Source organism: Meles meles, chromosome X, assembly GCF_922984935.1.
Source record: "Meles meles chromosome X, mMelMel3.1 paternal haplotype, whole genome shotgun sequence".
In the NCBI taxonomy this organism is placed as follows: Eukaryota; Metazoa; Chordata; class Mammalia; order Carnivora; family Mustelidae; genus Meles; species Meles meles.
In genome coordinates, this window is record NC_060087.1 from 21,879,942 (window position 1) to 21,904,761 (window position 24,820).

Below are 24,820 nucleotides of genomic sequence, written 5' to 3' on the forward strand. Positions count from 1 at the left end.
TAGTTATTATCACAGCAAATCACATGGTAAGACGAAGTAATTCATGGAATTTTTGAGATGATGCCTACATATATATGAGCACGAAGTCACTAACACACACCGTTGGTAGGTGTTCTTACTATTCCATATATATCCTACTATAATTGAGGGTCAAAGGCACTGTGACAGACATTGCGATGTTACATAATATCAAAAGACTAGGAGTTCACAAAACGTCTGGTTCAGCACCTTATCTTTAGAAAGTAAGTATTTTTTGGAAGAGGATACATAAAGTCTGGCTGGTGAAGAGAAAGAACAGATAAGTTTGTTTATTATCTGACAGCCTGCTAGGGCCTGAATGTTTGTGTCCCCTCCAAAATTTATACATTGAAACCTAGTGTCATTAGGTCCTGAGGGAGGAGCTCTAGTGAAAAGGCACCCAAGGGATCCCTCACCCCTTCTACCATGTGAGGACACGGTGGGAAGTCAGCAGTCTGCCACCCAGAAGAAAGCCTTCACCAAAGCTACCACACAGGCATCCTGATCTGAGACTTCCATCCTCTAGAACGAGAGAAATTTCTGTTATTTACAAGCTCCCCAGTCTAGTATGTTGTTACCAGCCCAAATGGACTAAGATATGACACTTCACCTGTCCTGTGCACTATGCCTTTTGCTGCAGGTTCTTAATCTCACATCTGGCCTGGGCAAAATCTCAGAGCTTGGAAGGAGGTGTTAGGTGCTAGAGAGTCTTACCAAGGAGCAATGGTCACATAGGAGGACCTGCCTGGGGAGGACTGAAGTAACCACAAACCACAGAACAGAAGCATTCCCACATCCTTGCCTCTGCTTTCAGATCTGAGAGGGGCCAGGCAGCTTGGATGAGTGGTAGCCAGGATCTAGAAGGATGTCAGGTCACTGCAGCAACAAGCAGAAGCATCCTTCATTTCCTCCTCTCCTCTTTTCTAGGTGTTCCCCAGATGCTGCCTGCCCCTAGGACACAAAGTGGTTTCCAGGCCTCTCAGATTCCCCCATCCACCACCCAGGGCACTGCAGATTCGTCATGCAGCAGAACTGAGGAAGACGCTGACAGCCAAGAGGATGAAAATCCAAGCACTTCACAAGCCCCACCTGGCACAGAGAACTCATGCAGAGACCCTTTAACCAAGAAGGCAACTTAGCTGATGCTAATGTTCCTTTTGCTCATATAGATGATTAAAGAGCCCATCACAAAAGCACACATGTGGAAGAAGGTCAACAAAATGTGTAAGGACCATTTTCCTGTGATCCTGTGGAAAGCCTCTAACATGTGGAGCTGGTCTTTGCCCTTGACTTGAAGGATTCTGACACAACTAAACATTGTCCTCGTTAGCAAAATGGATTTACCTACCATGGGAACTAGAGTGCCGCCAGTGGTTGCAAAAGACTGGTCTCCTGATGACCTTCTTGAGCATAACCTTTGTGAAGGGCAATTGTACCACTGAAGAGAAGATCTGAGAATTCCTGAATATGATGTAGATATATGCTGGGAGAAAGCCCTTCATCCGTGGAGAGGCCAGAAACTCATTACCAGAGATTTGGTAAAGGAAAGGTACTTAGAGTATCAAGTGAGCTCTTGATAGTGATCCTACATGCTATAAACTCCTGTGGGGTCCAAGAGCTCAAAGGAACCAACAAGATGAAAGTCCTGAAATTTCTGACCAAGGTCAATGATATGGCCCCATTTCTGCCTATGCCAGTATGAAGTCTTGGTGAGATGAGCAAGGGAGAGCCTGAGCCAGAGTTGCTGATGCTAAGGCTACGGCTCAGATACAGTTCAGGGTCACATCCAGCAGCTTCATTAGCCCTAGTGAGGTCTTAGGCCAGTTCTTCACTTTCTGGTTGAATAGGTCCATCAACCATATAAGTAGTGAGGGGCTATTGCTGGGCAGGTGGGAACACATTACACACCATCATCATATTTGCTTTACCAGGTAACTTGGAGATTTTTCTTCCTTCTTTCTACCCTTCCTTCCTTCATTTCTTTCTTTTCGCTTAGTTTCTAAATGTTGTTCCTTTAAATAGAAAATTTAAACAGCTTCAGAATGTAAGCTTATGAATCACCGCTTTGATTATACGTTATTGTTTTGCATCAAGTTTAGGAGTAGAAGCTATGCGGTTTCATAAAACCAACTGGGGAAATTTCCATCTTATTTTGTGATCTAAAACAGAATAATGTGGCAATTGAGTAATTGCTTCTTTGGAAATATGAATGGATTCAACAGTAAAACTGTTGTGCTTAAGAAATAGCGAGGAAGTGAAAAACAAAGTCTCAACTCTTGAATTCCCTAAACATTCAGTTTGTTGCTCTGAAAAATTTGAACACACACAGATCTACTTAGCTTATTCAAGAATGTAGGAGAAATTCAATTTTAATAAATTAGATACTATGTCCATTGGCTCATTCATTCCCTAAGCATTAACTGAAGATCTGCTTTTGGGAAAACACCATTCTATTTCTGGGGATGCTTGGATTTCTATTATCGGAGCAGGTGGATGTTGGTGGGGTATTATGGTAGTTCAGAGGGATAATATAAAAGAAGAAAACAGGAGGTGGGAATCTAAGTAAGAGCAATTTAGTTTAAACATCCCGAGACAAGTCTGTTCAGGATTTCGGTAACTGCAATTCTTCCGAGGTTCTGGATTTCAAGTTCTGCCCTGTGGTCTGAGAGGTAAGGCTGTGGGAGTGGTGAACTCGTGCCAAAACCTCACACGATGTGTCTCAGAGTCGAGAGGCTAAAGCCCACAATGCAAAATAGCTCTCACAGTTATACATGGATCCTGAATAAGCTAGGGAGAATGTTTCTATTGGAGCAGGCAAGGTATGTTATGGGTACCTGTTCCACTGCATGTGATAACCATTTGCAAAGTATTTATATTCTCTACTGCAAATACAGTCTGCCTTAAATTTAAAAAGGAAGGATAACATGTTTCATAGATCCACACATAAAGATGTAATGTGGCCAGGGGGTATCCTTAACAACTACACCTAGAAGTCTAATCATTGGTAGGTGGACCTCATTTAAATGATAAGATTTGAATTTTGGTGTGATGTTGTACTTGGATCAGGCTTTTGAGGATATTAGATGGGAGAGATGTATTTTGTATCAGGTAGGGACATGACACCAATGGGGCCTAGTGGATAGAGTGTGGCATTCAGAACTGTACTGGGGCCCATGATTCCCCACCTCCCAGTGACCATACCTTAGCATACTCGTACCTTCAAGTGTAGCGCTTATGGTTGGATTGACAAAAGTGTTGGGATGTCACTCCAATAATTACATTACATTACATGACACGTTGAAGGTAAAACAACACTCCTCTGATAACAGACACTATATAGGACACCATATTGCTAACAGATTTGCTCTTGCTATCTTGCTTGTTTTTGAAGAGGAAATCTGCCATGTTTTGAATGGCCTGTGGAGCTGGCAAAGTGGCATGAAATTGCAGGCTAGGTTTAGGTACTGAGGTTAGTCCCTAAACAACAGTCAGCAAGGAAAAAAACCTCTAAGTCCTAGAGACAAAAGGAAATTAACTCTGGCAAACAAAATGAGTTTGAGAGTGGATTTTCCTTGGTCATTTCCAGTTTCCAGTCTAACAAGTAAGGAACTTACTTTGTCACTCCCATTCTCCCAACAAGAAAACATCTGAACCAACTGCAAACTGGCGATTCTTATATCCATCTGAGAACTGAGGTCACAAGGCTAACTGCTGCCCCCCCCAAATGAAGAGAGGAACTGGATGAATAGAAAATGACAGCTCAGGGCGCCTGGGGGGCTCAGTGGGTTAAAGCCTCTGCTTTCGGCTTGGGTCATGATCCCAGGGTCCTGGGATCGAGCCCTGCATCGGGCTTTCTGCTCCGCGGGGAGTCTACTTCCTCCTCTCTCTCTCTCTGCCTGCCTCTCTGCTTACGTGTGGTTTCTGTCAAATAAATAAATAAAATCTTTAAAAAAAAGAAATCACAGCTCACTAGATCATAAGTCCAGGAGCAGAAACCAGGGCTGGAGTTGGCACCAGGATTGGAAAACTTAAAGTGTATTTAACAAATTTCTGGACACTCACTACAGAGTAGCTTCAACTTAAAAACTCTAGGCAGGTCTACAGTGGAACAGAATGGAGAGCCCAGATATGGACCCTCAACTCTATGGTGAAATAATCTTCGACAAAATAGGAAAAAATATTCAATGGAAAAAAGACAGTCTCTTCAAAAAATGGTGCTGGGAAAACTGGACAGCGATATGTAGAAGAATGAAACTCGACCATTCTCTTACACCGTACACAAAGATAAACTCGAAATGGATAAAAGACCTCAAAGTGAGACAGGAATCTATCAGAATCCTAGAAGAGAACATAGGCAGTAACCTCTTTGATATCAGCCACAGCAACTTCTTTCAAGATATGTCTCCAAAGGCCAAGGAAACAAAAGCAAAAATGAACTTTTGGGACTTCATCAAGATCAAAAGCTTCTGCACAGCAAAGGAAACAGTCAACAAAACAAAAAGGCAACCCACGGAATGGGAGAAGATATTTGCAAATGACAGTACAGACAAAAGGTTGATATCCAGGATCTATAAAGAACTTCTCAAACTCAACACACACAAAACAGATAATCATATCAAAAAATGGGCAGAAGATATGAACAGACACTTCTCCAACAAAGACATACAAATGGCTATCAGACACATGAAAAAATGTTCATCATCACTAGCCATCAGGGAGATTCAAATTAAAACCACATTGAGATACCACCTGACACCAGTTAGAATGGCCAAAATTAGCAAGACAGGAAACAACGTGTGTTGGAGAGGATGTGGAGAAAGGGGAACCCTCTTACACTGTTGGTGGGAATGCAAGTTAGTGAAGCCACTTTGGAGAACAGTGTGGAGATTCCTGAAGAAATTAAGAATAGAGCTTCCCTATGACCCTGCAATTGCACTGCTGGGTATTTACCCCAAAGATACAGATGTAGTGAAAAGAAGGGCCATCTGTACCCCAATGTTTATTGCAGCAATGGCCACGGTCGCCAAACTGTGGAAAGAACCAAGATGCCCTTCAACGGATGAATGGATAAGGAAGATGTGGTCCATATACACAATGGAGTATTATGCCTCCATCAGAAAGGACGAATACCCAAATTTTGTAGCAACATGGACGGGACTGGAAGAAATTATGCTGAATGAAATAAGTCAAGCAGAGAGAGTCAAGTATCATATGGTCTCACTTATTTGTGGAGCATAACAAATAACATGGAGGACATGGGGAGATGGAGAGGAGAGGGAGTTGAGGGAAACTGGAAGGGGAGATGAACCATGAGAGACTATGGACTCTGAAAAACAACCAGAGGGTTTTGAAGGGGCGGGGGGGTGGGAGGTTGAGGAACCAGGTGGTGGGTAATAGGGAGGGCACGTACTGCATGGAGCACTGGGTGTGATGCCAAAACAATGAACACTGTTATGCTGTAAATAAACAAATTAAAAAAAAACAAAAAACAAAAACAACTCTAGGCAGGTCTAGTCTAATAGGGCCCTAACACTTTTCTAATTTTTACTTCCAGGAGCCCACCCAGCTTCTTATAGCGAAAATAAAGGTCAGATAACAATGCCATTGTATTTCTAGAAGGAGAAAGAGAAAAGCAGCCAGTTTGAAAAATGCCCACACTGATCTGTTTTTCATAAGAAGACTTTCCTATAGAGAAACTATTTACCAGAGCCAAACTGAGTAGGGTTTTATTAGAGCCTAAGCCACATGGAGGAGGGGAAATGCCAATTCTAGATCCTCTAGCCTTCTAAGAGGAGAAAAGGAAATACCGCAAAGTAGACCCTCTGTACTTACTGTTTTAACTAAGGCGTGAAAAAAACTGAGAAGCACTTGTGGAGTCAGAGCCCAGGGGCACGGGCTCACTATAAAACTGAGACCTAATCAGATTACAGAACACTCCCCCCTCCTCATGTCCCATCCCGCACTACCACATCAACAGGGCTCCTGTCTAATAACAAAGGATTGCAACTGAAGAAGCTGTACATCCTGGGCCTTATTTAAGAAAAACAGAGAAGATGAAAAGGACACCAGAGAAAATTTATTCTCTGACAATTGCAGCTATAGCAAACAATAAACACTGCCTGAATTGAGGCCAGAGAATCATAAAATCTTTCACCCAGTACATTACATCGAGCTTTCAACGACAACAACAAAAATTATAAGGCATACTAAGAGACAAAAAAAAAAAACATAGTTTGAGGAGGGAGAGAACAAGCATTATATCCAGAATCAGATATGGCAGACATTATGGCATTATCATAGCAGGAATTTAAAATAACTATGAGTAATATGCTGTGGGCTATAATGGAAAAAGGGAAACTGGGCAAGAATAAGTAGGCAGTAATATGGGAAGAGAGATGTAAGATATCAGAAAGAATCATAAAACAATGCTAGAAATCAAAAACATTGCAAAAGAAATGAAGAAAGCCTCTGATGGGTTCATCAATAGGCTGGACATGGCTGAGGAATGAAATCAATAAATTTGAAAACATGTCAACAGAAACATCCAGATGAAATGTAGAGAGAAAAAAGAATGAGAAAGATGGAAGAAAAGAGCCAAAAAACTGTGGGAGGACATAAGATATAACATTTGTGTAATGGGAATACTAGAAGGAGGAGAAGGAGAGCAAGAAAGAGAACAAACATATGAAGTAAAGACAACTGAGAATTTTCCAAAATTAACAACAGATCCTAAACCACCAGTCCAAGGAGCTCTAAGAATTCCAAGCAATATGAGCAACAGAAACTACACCCAGGCATGGCATATGCAAGCTGTAGAAAACCAGCCCAAAGAAGAAATTCTTGAGAAAAAGAGAGACACAAGGGTAAGAATCACATTGGTCTTCTCCTCACAAACAGGCAAGCAAGAAGAGAGTTAAAGTTTGAAAGATCTGAAAAACAGAACCCTACCAACCTATATTGAGTAAAATTCTCCTCTCAAGTGAAGGAGAATAAAAGATGCTCACAGACAAACACAGACCGAGGAAATCTGGTACCAGGAGACCTCCCTTGCAAAAAGTGTTAAGAGAAGTTTTTCAAGGAGAAGAAAAATAATATAGGTTGGAAACTCCCATCTATATAAAGACGAGGGGAATGCCAAAGAAGGAATAAATGAAGGTAAAATATTTTTTTCCCTTTATTTGCTCTAACAGATAATAGTCCAAAAAAAGAAGAGACAATCAATTCCCTAATTATACCTTACGAGGAAGTAGGATGAATGACAGCAAGTTTACAAGAAACAGGAGGGAGGAGCTGGCACTACCTGCGAATCTGCGGCACATCATTAGAAAGTGGACTTGGGTGAGTTCTAAATGCGTATTCCCGAAGTGAGAGCATCCCTAAAAACAAGTAAAAATAATTGCTATCCCAAAGAGGAGAGAGAAAGGAATCATAAAGTGCTCAAAGCCGGAGAAGGGAGCAAAAGGGTGAAAGATAAAAAAGAAACAAAGAACAAGAGCGGCAAATAACAGGGACAAAATGTAATGGTAAATAGGGGCGCCTGGGTGGCTCAGTGGGTTAAAGCCTCTGCCTTCAGCTCAGGTCATGATCCCAGGGTCCTGGGATCAAGCCCCGCATCGGCTCTCCGCTCAGCGGGGAGCCTGCTTCTTCCTCTGTCTCTGTCTGCCTCTCTGCCTCCTTGTCTGTCAAATAAGTAAATAAAATCTTTAAAAAAATGTAATGGTAAATATAAATCCAACTATAGCAAGAATTACTTTAAAAGTCAGTGGTCTGAATACACTACTTAAAAGAATACAAATTCTCAGAGGGGATAAAAAAACAAGACCATATAATACACTGTCTACAAGAAATCCACCTTAAATGTAAAGACACCGATAAATTAAAGAACTTAAAGAGATGGGAAAAGACATACCATTCTAATACAAATGAAAGCTGGACTAGCCGGTTTTGTTTTGGACAAAGCAGAATTCAGATCAAAGAAAATTATCAGAGAGAACGTGAGGTATTACATAATCACAAAGGGGTCAATTCCCCAAGATATATTACTGTCCTTAATGAGTATGCACCAAAAAACACAGTGTCAACACACATGAGGGAAACACGGATGAGACAAATACACAATTATAATGAAGAGACTTCAGCACAGAAAATTATTAATGGTATAATTAAACTGGATAGCACCACCAGTGAAGAAGGTCTCCGTGACATTTTTAGAAAACATAATGACAGGAGAAAACACATTTTTTTTCCAAGTTCACATAGAACATACATCAAGAAGAACCACATTCTGTGCCATAAAACACCATCTGATTTAAAGAACAGAAATCATACATGCATACTCTAGGGCCACAGTGGAATTCAACTAGAAATAAACAACAGAAAAAATAGCATAAAGATCTCAAATACGTGGAGATTAAACAGCATACTTCTACATAAGAAGACACTTACTACTATATTGCATTTGGGAATTGCAAATTAAAAGAAAGAGATACCACTACACACCTGTTGGGATGGCTCAAATCTAAAACTCCGACAAATCCGAACACTGGAAAGGATGCAGAGCAATGGGACCTCTCGGTGCTGGTGGGAAGACAAAATGGTATAGCCACGTGGAAAACCATTTTAACAGAACCTTACAGAAGTAAACCTACTCCTACAACCCAGCAAATGTACTCCTTAGTGTGTACCCACATGAGTTGAAACATTATGTTCAGATAAAAACCTGTACACAGGCATTTACAGCAGCATTATTCATAAATGCCAAAGAATGAATACAACCAAGATCTCCTTCAACAGCTTAATAGATAAACTGTGGTACATCCAGACAATGGAACACTGTTCAATGATATAAAAAAAATGAAGTTTCAAGCTATGAAAAGACCGGGAAGAACGCTAAATGCGTACTGCTAATTTCAAGTAGCATATATGAAAAGATTACATACCCTTTTTTTAAACTATTCCTCATTTTCTTTTTAAATTTAATTTTACTTTTTCAGTGTTCCAAGATTCACTGTTTATGCCTCACACCCAGTGCTCCATGCAATCCATGCCCTCCATAATACCCACCACCAGGCTCACCCATCCCCCCACTCCCCTCCCTTCCAAAACCCTCAGTTTGTTTCTCAAAGTCCACAGTCTCCCATGGTTCCTCTCCCCCTCCCGATTTACCCCAATTCACTTCTCCTCCCCACCTCCCAATGTCCTCCATGTTATTCCTTATGTTCCACAAGTAAGTGAAACCATGTGATAATTGACTCTCTCTGCTTGACTTATTTCACTCAGCATAATCTCCTCCAGTCCCGTCCATGTTGATACAAAAGTTGGGTATTCATCCTGATGGAGGCATAATACTCCATAGTGTATATGGACCACATCTTTATCCATTCATGTATTGAAGGGCATCTTGGCTATTTCCACAGTTTGGCAATTGTGGACATTACTGCTCTGAATATTGGGGTACAGAGGGCCCTTCTTTTCACTACATCTGTATCTTTGGGGTAAATACCCAGTGGGGCAATTGCAGGGTCATAGGGCAGCTCTATTTTTAATTTCTTAAGGAATCTCCACACTGTTTTCCAAAGTGGCTGCACCAACTTGCATTACATATGCTCTTATTTCAAATATGTGCCATTCTGGAAAAATGTACAACTATAGAGACAGGAGAAAAGATTAGGAATTCAGGGGGATGGAGGGAGGGTGCCTCCGTGGAGCACAGGGGATTTTTCATGCAGCAGAACTACTTTCTGTAATACTATAATGATGGATACAGGTCATTATACATTCGTCAAAACCCATTGAATGTACAATGCAAAGAATGAACCCTAATGTACGCTATCTACTTTAGTTACTAATAATATACCAATATTGGCTTATTAGTTGTAACAAACACAATAAATGAATGCAAGATAAGATGTAAATAATAGCAGAAACTGTGTGTAAGGGGCTGAGAGGGTAAGGGAACTCACTGTACTTTCTACCCAATTTTTCTACAGATCTGAAAGAGCATAAAAAAAAAGTTTCTGAATAAATAAACATCCCCTCAGAGCTATATATTTCAAGTAGTTTTTGTTTTCCTGAATTATATGAATGTTGCAGTTGGCCAATTATTTTTATTGACTTTTTCACGTGAAACCTTACTTTCTCTTCTGGGAGAAAAAAAAAAGCAACTCTTTTACTAGCGGTTAAGTTTGCTCAAATTTCTTCTATCATTAATAAGTAAAATGAAAACAAAGCAAAATACCCCCATGAACTCTGGAACTTGAAACCTCCTCTAAACAACTCTATTTTGGTCTAGTACTTCTATGCATAAACACACACACATATGTTCAAAAAATCATAAAAGCATTGAGAGATACACTCAACTTGTAAAAAATATGAGCACTACACATAAAGCTCTATAGCATTCTATTGCTCAAACAGCCCAAGGGGGTACATAGAGGGATATTTATTATATTAATCATATTTATTACAAACATGTTTAAAACATCCAAACAATTCAAGAAGCTAGAGAAAGAACAGCATATTAAAGACAAAGAAGCAAAGGTAGGAAATAATACAGACAAATGCAAAAGTGGTCAATTAAAAGACAGTAGGGCCAGCTAAAGAAAGCCAGTTCTTTGAAAGGATTTATATAACAATTTTTATGAGTATTACAAGCACAAATGAAAGAAGCACTTATACATGATAATAGGTAAATAAAACTGGACAAAATTTAGGCGGAGTAGAGACACGGCAATGAAAAAATAACACTGTAAGTATTACCAATATCTCAAGATGAGTGATGGGCAATGAAAAGGTTCTACCTAACGAAGAATTTCAGATACAAAACTTGGGAATTTTGGAATTAGAAAATGACCATCCTGCTGCCTCTAATGGATTTAATGGATAAAGAAGATGACTGTCAACATTACCACAAAGGAGACAACAGACATCATGGACATCCTGATAGAAGAGCACGTTTTTATCCCTGGCGTGCATTTGCTAATAAACAAACACCTAAACCTTACTAGGAACAGGATTCTACCTAAGAAAATTGAGGATTGCTATTGACTAATACCACATAACTGGATTCATCATTCTAGTCTCCATACTCTTGTATACATTTGAGAATTTTTATAATACAAGGGCTCTATTTAAATATCTTGCCTTTAATATGAAATGTGATGTGGGGAGCCTGGGTGGCATGGTCAGTTAAAAGCGTCTGACTCTCAGTTTCAGCTCAGGTTATGATCTCAGTGTCATGAGACTGAGCCCCGCAATGGGCTCCCCACTCAGTGCAGAGTCTGCTTGAAATTCTCTTTCCCTCTCCCTCTTGCCCCTCTTGCTCATGTTCTCTCTCTCTCTCTCTCTCAAAATATACAAATAAATCGTAAAAAAAAAAAAAAAACGTTATGTACAGGCAGATCTCATTTTATGGGAATTCTCAGATCATTATGTTTTCTACCAAATGAAGGTCTGTGGCAACTCTGTGTAAAGCAAGACTATCAGTGACATTTTTTAATGCAATTTCCTCACTTCGTATTTTTTTTTAAGATTTTATTTATTTGACAGAGAGAGAGAGAGAGAGAGAGCATAAGAAGGCAGAGAGGCAGGCAGAGAGAGAGGGGGAAGCAGGCTCCCTGCTGAGCAGAGAGCCCGATGTAGGACTCGATCCCAGGACCCTGAGATCACGACCTGAGCCGAAGGCAGAGGCTTAAACCACTGAGCCACCCAGGTGCCCCCTCACTTTGTATTTCTATGTTATGTTTCAGTAATTCTCCCAACATTTCAAATTTTTCATTATTATTATATGTATTATGGTTATATATGATCAATGATCTCTGATATAACTACTGTAATTGTTTTGAGGCGCCAAGAATCACACCCAGAAGATGGCAAACTTAATCAATGCTAGGTGTGCTCTGACTCTCCCACTGACCAGTCGTTCCCACCATGTCTCCCTTTCCTCCACTCGCCTATTCTGAAACACAACAATATAGAAATTAGGCCAATTAGCAACCCCACACTGGCTTCTTCGTGTTTAAATGAAGGGAAGATTTCCATGTCCTTCACTTTAAATTGAAAACTCGCAATTATTAAGCATAGTGAGAAAGACATGTCAAAAGCCAAGACAGGCTGAAAGCTGAGGTTCTTGCACCAAACAGTCAAATAGTAAATGCAAAGGAAAAGTCCTTGAAGAAAATTAAAAGTACTCCCACAATGAGCACACAAATGTGAGACATGGATAAAGTTTCAGGGGTCTGGGTAGAAGATCAAACCTGTCAGAATATACATCCCCTTAAGCCAAAACCTAACCCAGAGCAAGGCGCTAAATCTCTTCAATTCTGTGAAGTCTGAGAGAGGTGAGGAGGTGCACAAGAGAAAATCTGAACCTATCAGAAGCTGCCTCATGAGGTTTAAGGAAAGAAGCCATCTCCACAACGTAACAGTACAACGAAATGCACCGAGTGCTAATGTAGAAGCTGCAGTAAGTTATTCCATAGATCTAGCTAAGATAATTCGAGAAGGTGGTTAAACTACACATAGATTTTCAGCGTAGATGAAACATCCTTCTATTGGAAGAAGATGCCATCTAGGCTTTCGTAGCCAGAGAGAACTCAAAGCGTGGTTTCAAAGCTTAACTCTCTTCTTAGGGACTAATGCACCTGGTTGAAACCAAAGCTCATTTCCCATTCCAGAAATCCTAGGACTCTCAAGAATTATGCTGAATGTATTCTGCATGTGCTCTGTAAATGGAAAAACAAAGCCCGGGTGAGAGCACACCTGTTTACAACATAATTTACTAAACATTTTAAGCCCACTCTTGAGACCTACTGCTCAGAAAAAAGGTTCCTTTCCAAATATTATTGCTCAGTGACAGTGCACCTGGTCCCCTGAGAGCTCTGACGGAGATGGACAATAAGATAAACATTGTTTTCATGCCTGCTAATACATTCTGCATTCTGTGGATAAAGGAGTTAATTTCAAATTTTAAGTCTATGATTTAAGAAATACATGTCATAAGGCTATAACTATCATAGCTAATGGATCCCTTGATGGATCTAGGCCATGTCAACTGAAAACCTTCTGGAAGGAATTTGCCATCCTAGATGCAATTAGGGATATTTAAGATTCATGAAAAATAAAAATATCAATATTAATGGGGGTCTTGAAAAACTTATTCCAATCTTTATGGATGACTTTGAGGGTTTCAAGATTTCAGGTAGAGGAAGCAATTGCAGATATGGTAAAAATAGAAGGGGACTAGAATTCAGTGGAGCCTAAAGATACGACTGAATTGCTGTGATCTCATGATAAAGATTGGATGGATGAGGGTTAGCTTCCTAAAGCTGAGCAAATAAAGTGGATTCATGAGATGAAATCTACTCCTGGTGAAGATATTATCAAACAGCGTCAATGCTGCAAAGGAACTGTGTGAGAGAGTGTCAATCGATGTGGCAAACTTCGTTGTTGTCTTATTTTAAGATACTGTCATAGCCACCACAAACTTTAGAAGCCACAAGCCTGATCAGTCAGCAGTCATCAACATAGAGGCAAGACCTTCCATCAACAAAAAGATTATGACTTGCTGAAAGCCCAGATCATGGGTAGAGATTGTTAGTAATAAGGTACATCATTATTACAGTATGTACTTTTTTATATTTTTTAAAGATTTATTTGAGAGAAAAAGTGCGTGCGTGCAGGGGAGGGGGCAGAAAGTCTTAAGTAGCTCCATGCCCAGCATAAAGCCTGATGTGGGGCTCAAAATCAAACCCCTGAGATTGCAACCTGAGCAGAAACCAAGAGTCTGGTGCCCAACAGACTGAGTCACCCTGGTGCCCTGTATTATGATATGCATTCCCCCCCCATTTTATTTATTTATTTGACAGAGAGAGAAATCAAAAGTAGACAGGCAGGCAGAGGGGGAGAGGGAAGCATGATCCCTGCTGAGCAGAGAGCCCGATGCAGGGCTCGATCCCAGGACCCTAAGATCATGACCTGAGCCAAAGGCAGGGGCTTAACCCACTGAGCCACCCAGGTGCATTGCACATTGAAAAAATGACAATACAGTGTAAACATAACTTTTATATGAACTGGGAAAACAAGAAATTCAATGGACTCTCCTTGTTACAATATTGTTTTATTCTAGTAATCTGGAACCAAAACCATACTATCTCCAAGGTATGCTTCTATACCACATCTTATCCTGTATCTCTCAGCTCAGTGTCTCACCTATAAAGCAGCCAGTCAATTTATCTAATAGGTATTCACTGAGCACCAATCAAACTCGGGTTTTCTCCAGAAATTATTAAAAACCAATTTCCCCATTTTCCTCACTTCTAGTATAACTGGTATACTTTGAGGGGTTTTTTGTTTTTGTTTTTGCCTATACGTCACCATCTTTGATGACTATTTAAAACACACTTACCTCTGAGTATTTACTACAACTTCTTAAGTCCTAGAAGTCATAATTTCAATATGGAAATTACCATCTCATTTTATTTTTAAATGTACTTGAAGTATCCTTCGTTCAAATTACATAAAAGTAACACATATTTTATACTCATACATCACGAATAAAAACGAGTTTAATGTATTTATAGCTGAAAGGCATTTAGAAATTTCACTTAGTTAATATGTCCCACATAAACAGAACTGTATGAGCATGGGGGTTTTCACTAAGCTATTTTTAAATTAAGGTATGCACACTGTATTTTTTTTTTAGACATAATGCTTTTGTACAAGTAATAGACTATAGTAAAGTGTGAATATAACTTTTAGATGCATTGGGAACCAAAAAATTCATGCGACGTGCTTTAATGCAATATGTACTACTAGCTTTATTATGGTAGTATGGAACTGAACCTGCAATATCTTTGAGATATGCCTGCAAAACGGAGCATTTTATCAAAATACTGTGAAATTAAATAAAGGAAAACTCATCTAAAATGGAGGCGGGAGGCCAGAAAAAGGAGCTCTCATAATTTACCACTTGTCTTCAACTGCAGACAAGTAGAAAAGTATTCCCAATAGGAAGAAGCTCGTAATACTTCACTACAAGAGCAGGAGGAAAAAAAGATTTTTTTCCTTGCCCAGGAACAGCCCAACCAATGAGAGACTCTCACAACTTAGCCAATGAAAAGCCATTTCAAACTCCAAGTTTACTCCAATGGACTTTAAAAGAGCTCCCCAAACTCTTCCTTCCAGCTATAAAAGAGTATTCCTCTCCATTGTTCTTGGACTTGCCTATGCTTGTGCCTAGCCTCCAAGTCCCAAACTGAAATTCTCTGCTATTTCCAGATAAACCCATCTTCCTGGTAAAATAACTGGATGCTTACTTTTAAGGTTAACGTAAAATAAATAAGGAACTAGGCCCACAGAGAGATAGACATCTTCAATCAACAAAATCAGAAATGGAAACAGCAGTCTAACCCAAGGCAACATCAAAAGACTCCAGGGCCATCCAGGCCTTTGGGTTTCTTACACAAAATGATAAAGGAAAAAGTAATCACCACCTCATATAAACTTTTTTAAATTATACAAAAACTTGGGAGTTATTCAATCACTAAAATAGGCTACCTCTTTTTGATACAAAGACCAGGTGAGAATCCCTCAATAAAATAACACTAAAGCCAAGCTCACTTCATAGAGACAAATATCCTAAATAAATTCATAGTATTTCCAATATAGCAGTGAATTAACATTAGAAAATGCTGCCAAATGGAAATCACTATCATAGGGGGAAAAAAAAAGAGGGGAAAAGGATGGGACTATGTGCAAGGGTAAAGAAAAAGCTTTTGACAAAATAAATAAACAACACTTGCTGATGATAATAAGTTTTGGCAAGCTTGCATTACAAAAGAATTTCCATGCTTACTTTGGCACCAAATACAGTAAAATTGGAACGATACAGAGAAGACTAGCATGGGCCCTGTGCAAGGATGACATGCAAATTTGTTAAGTGTTCCATATGGGAAAAAAGAAAAAAAAGATAGAGAAAGAAAGAAAGAAAATAATTTCCATTTTTTAAAATCTATAATGAATATACTAAATGGGAACTACTACAAATATATCTAATAGGTTTGACAAGAAAACAAAGACATATGATATCAAATCCACTGTCTACAACTGGATGAAAACACATACACAGTACACAACTATCAGACAAGAATATGAATACCAAAGTAAATAAAAGGAAAAAATAATGAAAAGAAAGAGGTAAAAATGGTGGCAACATGATATCTTAATTAAAAAGTTCCAAGTAATTGGTACAGAAATTATTAAGACACATAAACAACTTCAGAAAGACGTTGTATAAAAAAATCAACATAGCAAATTAAGGAATCTGAAAAAACAAAATCACTAACAAATTACAACATGTAATGGAAAATATATTACTGAAAACAATAATATCCAAGATATGCTTAATACAAAACCAAAAAGACATCTCCAGTTTCTTTAGGAGATAACTACAAAAACATACTGACAGGCTAACACAAATCAAAACCACAATAAGATACCACCTTACATCAGTCAGATTGGCTAAAATTAACAACACAGGAAACAACAGGTAGTGGTGAGGATGCAGAGAGAAAGGAGAACCCTCTTACACTGTTGGGAATGCAAACAGATGCAAACACTCTGGGAAACAGTATGACAGTTCCTCAAAGAGTTAAAAATAGAACTACCCTACAACCTGACATTTATCCAAAGGGTACAAGAATATTGACTTGAAGGGGCAGCAACATCCACAATAGCCAAAATATGGAAAGAGCCCAGATGTCCACCAACAGACGAACGGGTAAAGAAGTGGTGGTGTATATATATACAATAGAACATTACTCAGGCATCAGAATGAAATCTTGTCACTTGCAATGACGTGACTGGAACTAGAGTGCATTATTCTAAGTGAAATATGTTAGAGAAACACAAATACCATATGATTTCACTCATATGTGGAATTCAAGAAACAAAACAGATGAACACAGGGGAAGGGAAGAAAAAATAAAAGAAGATGAAAACAGAGAGCGAGACAAACCATGAGAGGATCTTAATACAGGATGCAAACTGAGGGTGGCTAGAGGGGAGGTGGGTAGGGGAATGGGCATTAAGGAGGTCACATGATGGAATGAGCACTAGGTGTTATATGCAACTGATGAATCACTAAACTCTACCTCTGACACTAATAATACATTGTACGTTAAACTGAATTTAAATTAAAAAAAATTTTAAAAACTTACTGAAAGGGACACCTGGGTGGTACAGTCGGTTAAGCGTCTGTCTTCGGCTCAGGTCAGGATTCTAGGATCTTGAGATCGAGCCCTTCATCCGGCTCCCTGCTCAGAGAGAAGACTTCTTCTCCCTCTCCCACTCGCCCTGCTTGTGTTCCTTCTCTCGCTGTGTCTCTGTCAAATAAATAAATAAAATCCTAAAAAAAAATGTATGGGTTGTTTGTAGCAGTGTGATTCCACAAGCTGTGCTAATAACCAATTGAAAATTTGCCATTGAAAGTGGACTGGGCTTCGTTAACATCTCAATAGAACAAAAGGTACAAGGTACAAACTAAAATAGACTAGCAAGTATCACAATAATTATACATAAGGATGGAAATTCATTCCAGAACCTTGGAGCAATGAGAATGATGTCAACTAAAAGAAACCCCAGGAAGGTGGTCAGGTTAAGGAGCACCCCACTTCCCCATGGGATTTCTAAGGGCCTTGACTGGGGTATGGCAAGGTATGAAGTGAGAAAAGGAAGGAACTCCAAACCTGCTAACTCTCTGCAAGTTCCCTGAATGAAACCTGAAGGGCTCATCCACCCAGAAAAGGGATCCCACGGGATTCTTACCCTACGACAGCCATGTCTGGGAAGCCTCAGGCAGGAGCTGCGTGATGAGGTGTACCTTGAATTCTTATCAGAGGGCTCACAGATCTGAAGTCTTCGGTGTGAAGAGTTGGCCTTAGGTCAGCTGACTGGAGGATCCAAGGACCTTTTAGGAGTGTAGTGAGACACTGAGCGAGTAATGAGGTATGCAACCACCGCATAAGTGGGGGCCAAGAGTCCCACGTGTGGAGGGCTCCAACAATGCAGCTAAGCTCAGGCCCCCAAATACTTCCTAAGGGAGGTAGGGAACAGAATGAGGCCCTTCCTTGGTGTGAGAACAACAGGCTGAGACGAGTCAGTGAAAGCCCCCGTGTGAGCCCTGTGGGACTCCTCCCCCTACAATCCAGCACACCACACACTACCTCCATCACTCCCTACCCCGCCCACAGAGCCCCGCCCAAAGAACCGCCCACAGAGCCCGCCCCCACCCTCCAGGGTCCTCTTGGGGGCCCAGACCCACATGACCGGAAGTGGACCTCTTGGCCCTCGAGAACTTCCTCTGGACCACGCCGTGGGCAGTGAGGCCTTGTCGGACAGCTGCTGCCTAGGGTGAGCCCAAACTGGGGACCTGTATACTGTTAGGGGTCGAGGAGCGAGGAGTCCCGGGTTACAACTGTGGGGACACACCCTCAATAATCCCCCAGACCCACTCTCCCGGAAGGAGAGGTAGAACAGGCCTGCCCTGCTCCGCCCCTGCTCTCGGGGCTCCGAGGCCCCAACATGGTGGTTAAGCTCCTGGTCCCTTCACTTATCTCCCAGGATCTCGGGGATTGCAGGCCTTGTCCCGGGACTGCCGGACTCTGGCTCAGCTCAGCACAGGCAGAGACCCCCAGGTCCACTGGCGGGAAGGAGACGGCCTTTGCGACGATCGGGGGAATCCATACCCTAGAACAGAGGCCATGTGGAGTCCCCTATCCTGGCCTTGGCCTTGGCCTAGGAGGGTCCGGGCTGGTCAGGAACACTGCCGTCACCCTGGTAACGCCCAGGCAGGGCTGGCTGGCTGGCTGGGGCCCAAGGCGCACACCACCTTCCTCCTCAGGGCCCAGGCTGACCAGGGTAACGGGAGCCCTGTGGGGTCCTAGAGCAGTGCCCTGAGGGACCCTGCAGGGGCAGCCATGGGCAAAGCCAAGGTGGAATCTCTCCGCTGAACGGGCTCCCCCCACCTCACTATTCCCCCTCTCCAGGTGCCCTCGCTGCCTGCCAGCCCTGCCCAGTGTCGCCATGCCTCGGCGCCAGAAGAACAAGGCCCGTGTCCGGGAGAAACGCCACCAGGGCCGCGGTGAGGCTCAGGGTGTCGGGGGTGCTCCTGTTGCTGTAGCAGCAGCAGCAGCAGCAGAGGAGCCCCCCCGCGCTCCCCCGGCCTCCCCAGAGGAGGCGGGTCCATCTTCACCACCCCAGGGTGGCCCGGCCCCTGGGTCTCCTGGCCCAGAATCCCCAGGCCTGCCAGGCGACCGGGGTGCTGAGAATCTGGCCGCGGCTGCGGCCCCGGCCGCCCCTCTGGCCACTCGCAAGACCCCCCTAATCCGCAAGGCCGGGATGCTGGTGCAGTTCCTGCTGGAGAAGCACAGCTCTGGGGAGCCCCTGATGCGTGCCGCACTGCTGAAGATCATTGGCAGGAAGTACCGCGAGCACTTCCCCGAGATCTTCAGGCTCACCTGCCAGCGCATGGAGCTAGTCTTCGGGCTGGAGCTGCGGGAGGTCAACGCCCGCGGCCAGTCCTACACGCTGGTCAGCAAGATGGCCCTCCCGGGCGAGGGCACCCTGGGCGGCGGCAGCAAGGGGCTGCCCAAGACCGGCCTCCTGATGGCGCTCCTGGGCGTGATCTTCATGAAGGGCAACCGCGCCAGCGAGGAGGAGGTCTGGGAGTTCCTCAACGTGCTGGGCGTGCAGGAGGGCAAGAGGCACCCGGTCTTCGGTGAGCCGCGCAAGCTCATCACCCGAGACCTGGTGCGCCAGGGCTACGTGGAGTACCGCCCCGTGCCCGCCAGTGACCCTCTGCGCCACGAGTTCCTGTGGGGCCCGAAGGCTCGCGCGGAGACCAGCAAGATGCAGGTGCTGCAGGTCCTGGCCAAGATCAACGACACGGTGCCCAGCTCTTACCCCCAGCTCTATGAGGAGGCTCTGCTAGAGGAGGAGGAGCGCGCGGGGGCCAGACCCCAGGCCAGGGGGGCTGCAGCGAAGGGGGCCCGTAGCAGGCGCCGCGTCTAGTCAGGCAGTCTGGGCGGCTGCTTTTCCCAGGGGTGGAAGAAGACACCTTCCCAGTAGTGCAGAGCCCTAGGGATAGGAGGGAAAATAAGCATAGATGTTCCTCCTGTTTGTTCTAAACTGTTAGCTTCTATAAACACATATAGTTATACTTATTTAGGTGCTCTCAAATGTTTTTTTTTTTCTTGTAATAGTTCATTTAGCTCTAGAATATAAACTTAAGAATGGCATGGATCTCATTTATTGCTGTCTTACAAGGGAGAGTTACAGGTTTGGTATAAGAAAAAGAAAGTCACAAACCATCTATACTATATTTATGATCCAAAATCAGATAATAAGGAGCATTGCTTTTTTTTTTTTCCTGTTGCACATAAGTCATTTGTAGGTCTATGTTTTCTTTAAGTGTTCAAATGTTGTTCATTTTAACTGAATATTTTGCATCTGAATCTAAGTTTATTAATGCCATAGATAACACATTTATTGCTATTCAGGTTTAAAAGTAAGAGATTCGTTTTTGTAAACAAGCTGAAAAACCTTCAGTATTTTCTTTTTGCTACAGAGCAAGGTAACATGTTACTGGAATTGGGTTTTTCATGGGAATGTGAAAGAACATCATAAGAAAATACTTGGGATCAAAAATTGGTGACACATAAGTAACCATTCTCTTTGTCTTTACTTTTAAAGTTAAATGATATGTACCTGGATATGCATAGCTAACTCAAAAAGTGTGAGAAATTAAATCAAATAAATTAAACTTCTGGCTCATTCCCTTTTTTCCTCTAGCATCAATTGATGACCTGCTCTTTGGAAAGCTCCCTAAAAGCACCGGGATGGTTAAGAAAAATAAGACTGGACCACAGCACATAGAATTGTAGACTTTAGCAGTAGTCAGCATACAATGAGGATGGTAAGATACATTCTAAGAAATAAATAAATGATAAGTAAAAAGGTGCACAAGGGGAGGTCCTAGATGTGAACAGTATGGTGTAAATTACCTGATCAAGGCTGTGCTGGCCTGGTTAAAGTGCCAGTCCCTTGAGGGGGAGGTCTTTCTAAGCCAGGCTGTGCAGGGGCTAGATGTGGCTGTGGGAGCACCTGGCAGGGCGAGGACCTGGTCCTCAGTCAGTGGTTCCACATTGAGAGACTAGGCCTAGAATGGAAAAGATTTTCACAGTTACTTTGGGACTGTGACAAAACCACTGGCAGTCCCTGGCTGGGGCCGGAATGGAAGGGGTCCTGTATGCTTGCTCCAGTGCAGGCGACAGTTCACAAATGTGTTCTAGGCATAGAGTGTCCAGAGAGTTTCTGAGTAATCAGGGTAATACTCCATTGAAGTGAGATTCCAAGAAGCCCTTGGACTTTACCACTTATCACAGGATAAGTAAAAGCTCTTAATCCATTAAAAGGGCATTTTTAACGAAGTTATTTTGAGTATAATTTGTCAAACCCTTAAGGGAGGGACCAAATTTTAGTGGCGATAAAATGAATGAAAATAGGGGGTGGTTTGGATGGAAATGGACCCAGGAGGGAAGTTGTTGATCCTTGGCACAAATAGCAACTTATAGTTGCATCCAACTGGAGAAGACAACGCCAAACTCATATTAAACAATGGATGATTTTTTTTAAAGATTTTATTTACTTATTTGACCGATCACAAATTGGCAAAGAGGCAGGCAGAGAGAGAGAGGAGAAAGCAGGCTCTCCGCTGAGCAGAGAGCCTGATGCGGGGCTCGATCCCAGGACCCCGGGATCATGACCCGAGCTGAAGGCAGAGGCTTTAACCCACTGAGCCACCCAAGTGCCCCAAACAATAGATGCTTTGATGGGCAAATGCTATTGCGTTTTATTTGTCCAGGAGAATTTCGTGGATTTGGATTGCTATATTGTTTGGAGTTGCATATTCTCTAATTCAAGCTGGAAATAAAATTCTGTGAGGAAACGATGTCACCACCTAGGGTAAAAATCATCTTAGTAATAACTGCCATTCATTAAAAGTACCAAACTTAGGGGTGCCTAGTTGACTGACTGTTGGTTAAGCAGCTGACTTCAGCTCAGGTTATGATCTCAGGGCCCTGGGATGAAGCCCTGAGTCCGGCTTCACACTCAGCGGGGAGTCTGCTTGTCCCTCTCCTTCTCCCTCTGACCTTCCCCCTGCTCATGCTCTTTCAAATAAATAAAATCTTTAAAAAAAATAATAAATAAAAACACTGAACTTTGCCCAACACTGTGCCAGGTGGGTTAAACACATCAAATGTAGGCCTATTGTCCTGATAAACATTATTGGACTCACTTTTCAGCTGAAGAACTTAGAATATTCTCAAATTGAAGGTGGGAAAGTAACTCTGCTTGCCTAGACCCTGGCTCCAGATTCCTCTAGAGCCCACATTGCCACTCCTCCCAGGGTGAGGCGCCCCTGTGTCGCTTATTTCATTTTTCAGCTCAGTATTCAAAATGTATTTTAGGTGTTAAAAAGCACAACTTCATACCCAAAATACAGTTCTGGAATACATAGCCCAAGGAACAAGCAATAAAAATAACAAAATGGGGTGCAGTATGAATGAAGAAAGAGACAGTCTTCAGTGACAATTACATTACCAACAAAGGAAATGTCAGTAAACCTCAAAAGATCAGGGACTCACAGTTCATGTGGCTGAGCCCCTTCATTGTGGAAAGTAAATCTCTTAGAAGTGAAATTATGGAAGAGGCTAAGACTGTGATGAGAAGGAAGAGATCAGCTTGCTTTCTGTGAAAGCACACCACCAGCTGTGGGCCCCTACCCTTCCCAGCTTCTTCATCTCACATCACCCTGGGAATCAACCCATTCACTGCTAGCTTTGCAGTAGGGAGACTAAGCAAGTGTTTGGAAGGATGAGGTATTTCCCAGGAAGCCTTTCAAAGAAGAGACAGAAGTCGGGGCACCTGGGTGGCTCAGTGGGTTAAAGGCTTTGCCTTTGGCTCAGGTCATGATCCCAGGGTCCTGGGATCAAGCCCCACATTGGGCTCTCTGCTCAGCAGGGAGCCTGCTTCCCCCTTTCTCTCTGCCTGTCTCTCTGCCTACTTGTGATCTGTCTGTCAAATACATAAATAAATAAAATCTTTAAAAAAAAAAAAGAAGAGACAGAAGTCAATATGAAAATTCTGATGAATGAGGCCTAAGGAGGCAAACACCCCATAATAACTAGAATCACAGGAAGACTGGTAGGTGACCCCCTTGGCATAGCTGCCAAGATAAGCTTTCCCTCACTTATTTTGGGGTCCTCAGGGCCAAGAGAGCTTTGGTCTACATGGGTGATCTTAGGCTGAAAGAAAGTGGAAACCCAGGGCCTGCTAGGAGTCAAGGTAAGGATCCTAAGAGAAGACTAGGGGCAAACCCACACCTGGGTCAGAGAGGGCCCCATGAAGCCTGAATCCTGATATCACACCTGGAAAGGAACAGGCAGGAGTAACTTGAGCAGGCCCTGGGTTTCCACTTTCTTTCAGCCTAAGATCACCCATGTAAACCAAAGCTCTTGTGGCCCCGAGAACCCCCAAAACAAGTGAGGGCATGTTTATCTTGGCCGCTCTGCCTTGGCCTCCTAGGTCTGAGAGGGGTTGCCAGCCTGTCTACCTATGATGCTAGTTACTATGGGGCTCCCATGGTTTAAGGTAAGAGACCTCAGGCAAGCAAAGGAAGGAGTCTCAGGCCCTACCAGTAACGAAGAGGATTCTGAGTGAGAACGTAGGGAACCCTTTTCCCTCAGACCTGAGAGAATCACATAGAACCCTGCCTTTGCTAGAAGCCCTTGGATACCTGAGCATTGTTGACGTGACATATTCACTTCCTCCCATGGTGTCACAAGGGGATGAGAGACTTAGTCTAAGGGGTGTGGCTTAGGCAGCAACAGTGGAAAGATTTCACAGGCCAAAGTGAATACCCTGAGGACTAAAGGACCACACGCCCCTAACAGTAGGAGAACAGAAAGCATTAGTTTCTTACAAGCTTCCAGCTGCAGGACACCAAGGACAGGTATGACCGGATAAGGAGATCCTCACTTTCTTCTAGGGGTCACAGGGTGGTAAAGACCTTGATATGAGGGGCAGGTCTAAGGGTAAGGGAGGGAGGAACTCCAGGCCACGAAAAGGGTCAGGGATCAAAGCAAGGACCAAGGGACTACCCACCACTAAACAGAAAGAGTAACCAAGAATCTGGCTGTACCCCTGGCTTCAGCCCTAAGAACTAGGGCCAGGTTATCAAGTCAAAAATCCCCAAACACTTATTTCTATCAGATTTAGAGGGACTGGAATCCTTAGTCTGAAGGTCCAGTTACCATTCAATGAAAGGGGTAGAGGTGCAAGGCCCTACACAGATCCAAAGTAAGGACCCTTAACGAGGACTGAGGACCACAAAGAGGCCCAGATAGAAAATTACCCACTGAACATTCAGACCTAGACAGGAATTATAAGCTGGAGACCCCTTTCACATCCTTATTGTGGGTGCCAGGGATGCTTGTGATGTCAGCCTCAGAAGAACAGAGGAAAAAACCCCATGACCTGCCACTAGTTGAATGTGTGTCTTCCATAAGAGACTCCTCAACCACGAGACCGGCAGCCCCTACTGTCACCCCAGCATGCCTGAGGCAGGTCTGGCATGCAGCAGCATAAACCTCACTCTACTTTCCTTCACAGGTTTCCCAACGGACCGGCTGATTAGGGAACGGGAGCCTTGTGGGTTTTTAGAGAAGTGCCCTCGAGGAAAACC

The 24,820-nt window shown here is 42.7% G+C and overlaps 1 protein-coding gene and 1 non-coding gene across 2 annotated transcripts; both read left to right on the top strand.

The window, feature by feature from the left end:
* The first annotated feature begins 15,867 nt into the window (after nucleotides 1-15,867).
* On the top strand, nucleotides 15,868-15,970 carry LOC123935667. Its single transcript, XR_006816954.1, has one exon. It is a non-coding gene; the product is annotated as a U6 spliceosomal RNA (small nuclear RNA).
* A 3,128-nt stretch (nucleotides 15,971-19,098) lies between these two features.
* On the top strand, nucleotides 19,099-20,085 carry LOC123934571 (melanoma-associated antigen B17-like). Its single transcript, XM_045994734.1, has one exon. The coding sequence runs from the start codon at nucleotides 19,099-19,101 to the stop codon at nucleotides 20,083-20,085; it is 987 nt and encodes a 328-aa protein (XP_045850690.1).
* The last annotated feature ends 4,735 nt before the right edge of the window (nucleotides 20,086-24,820 follow it).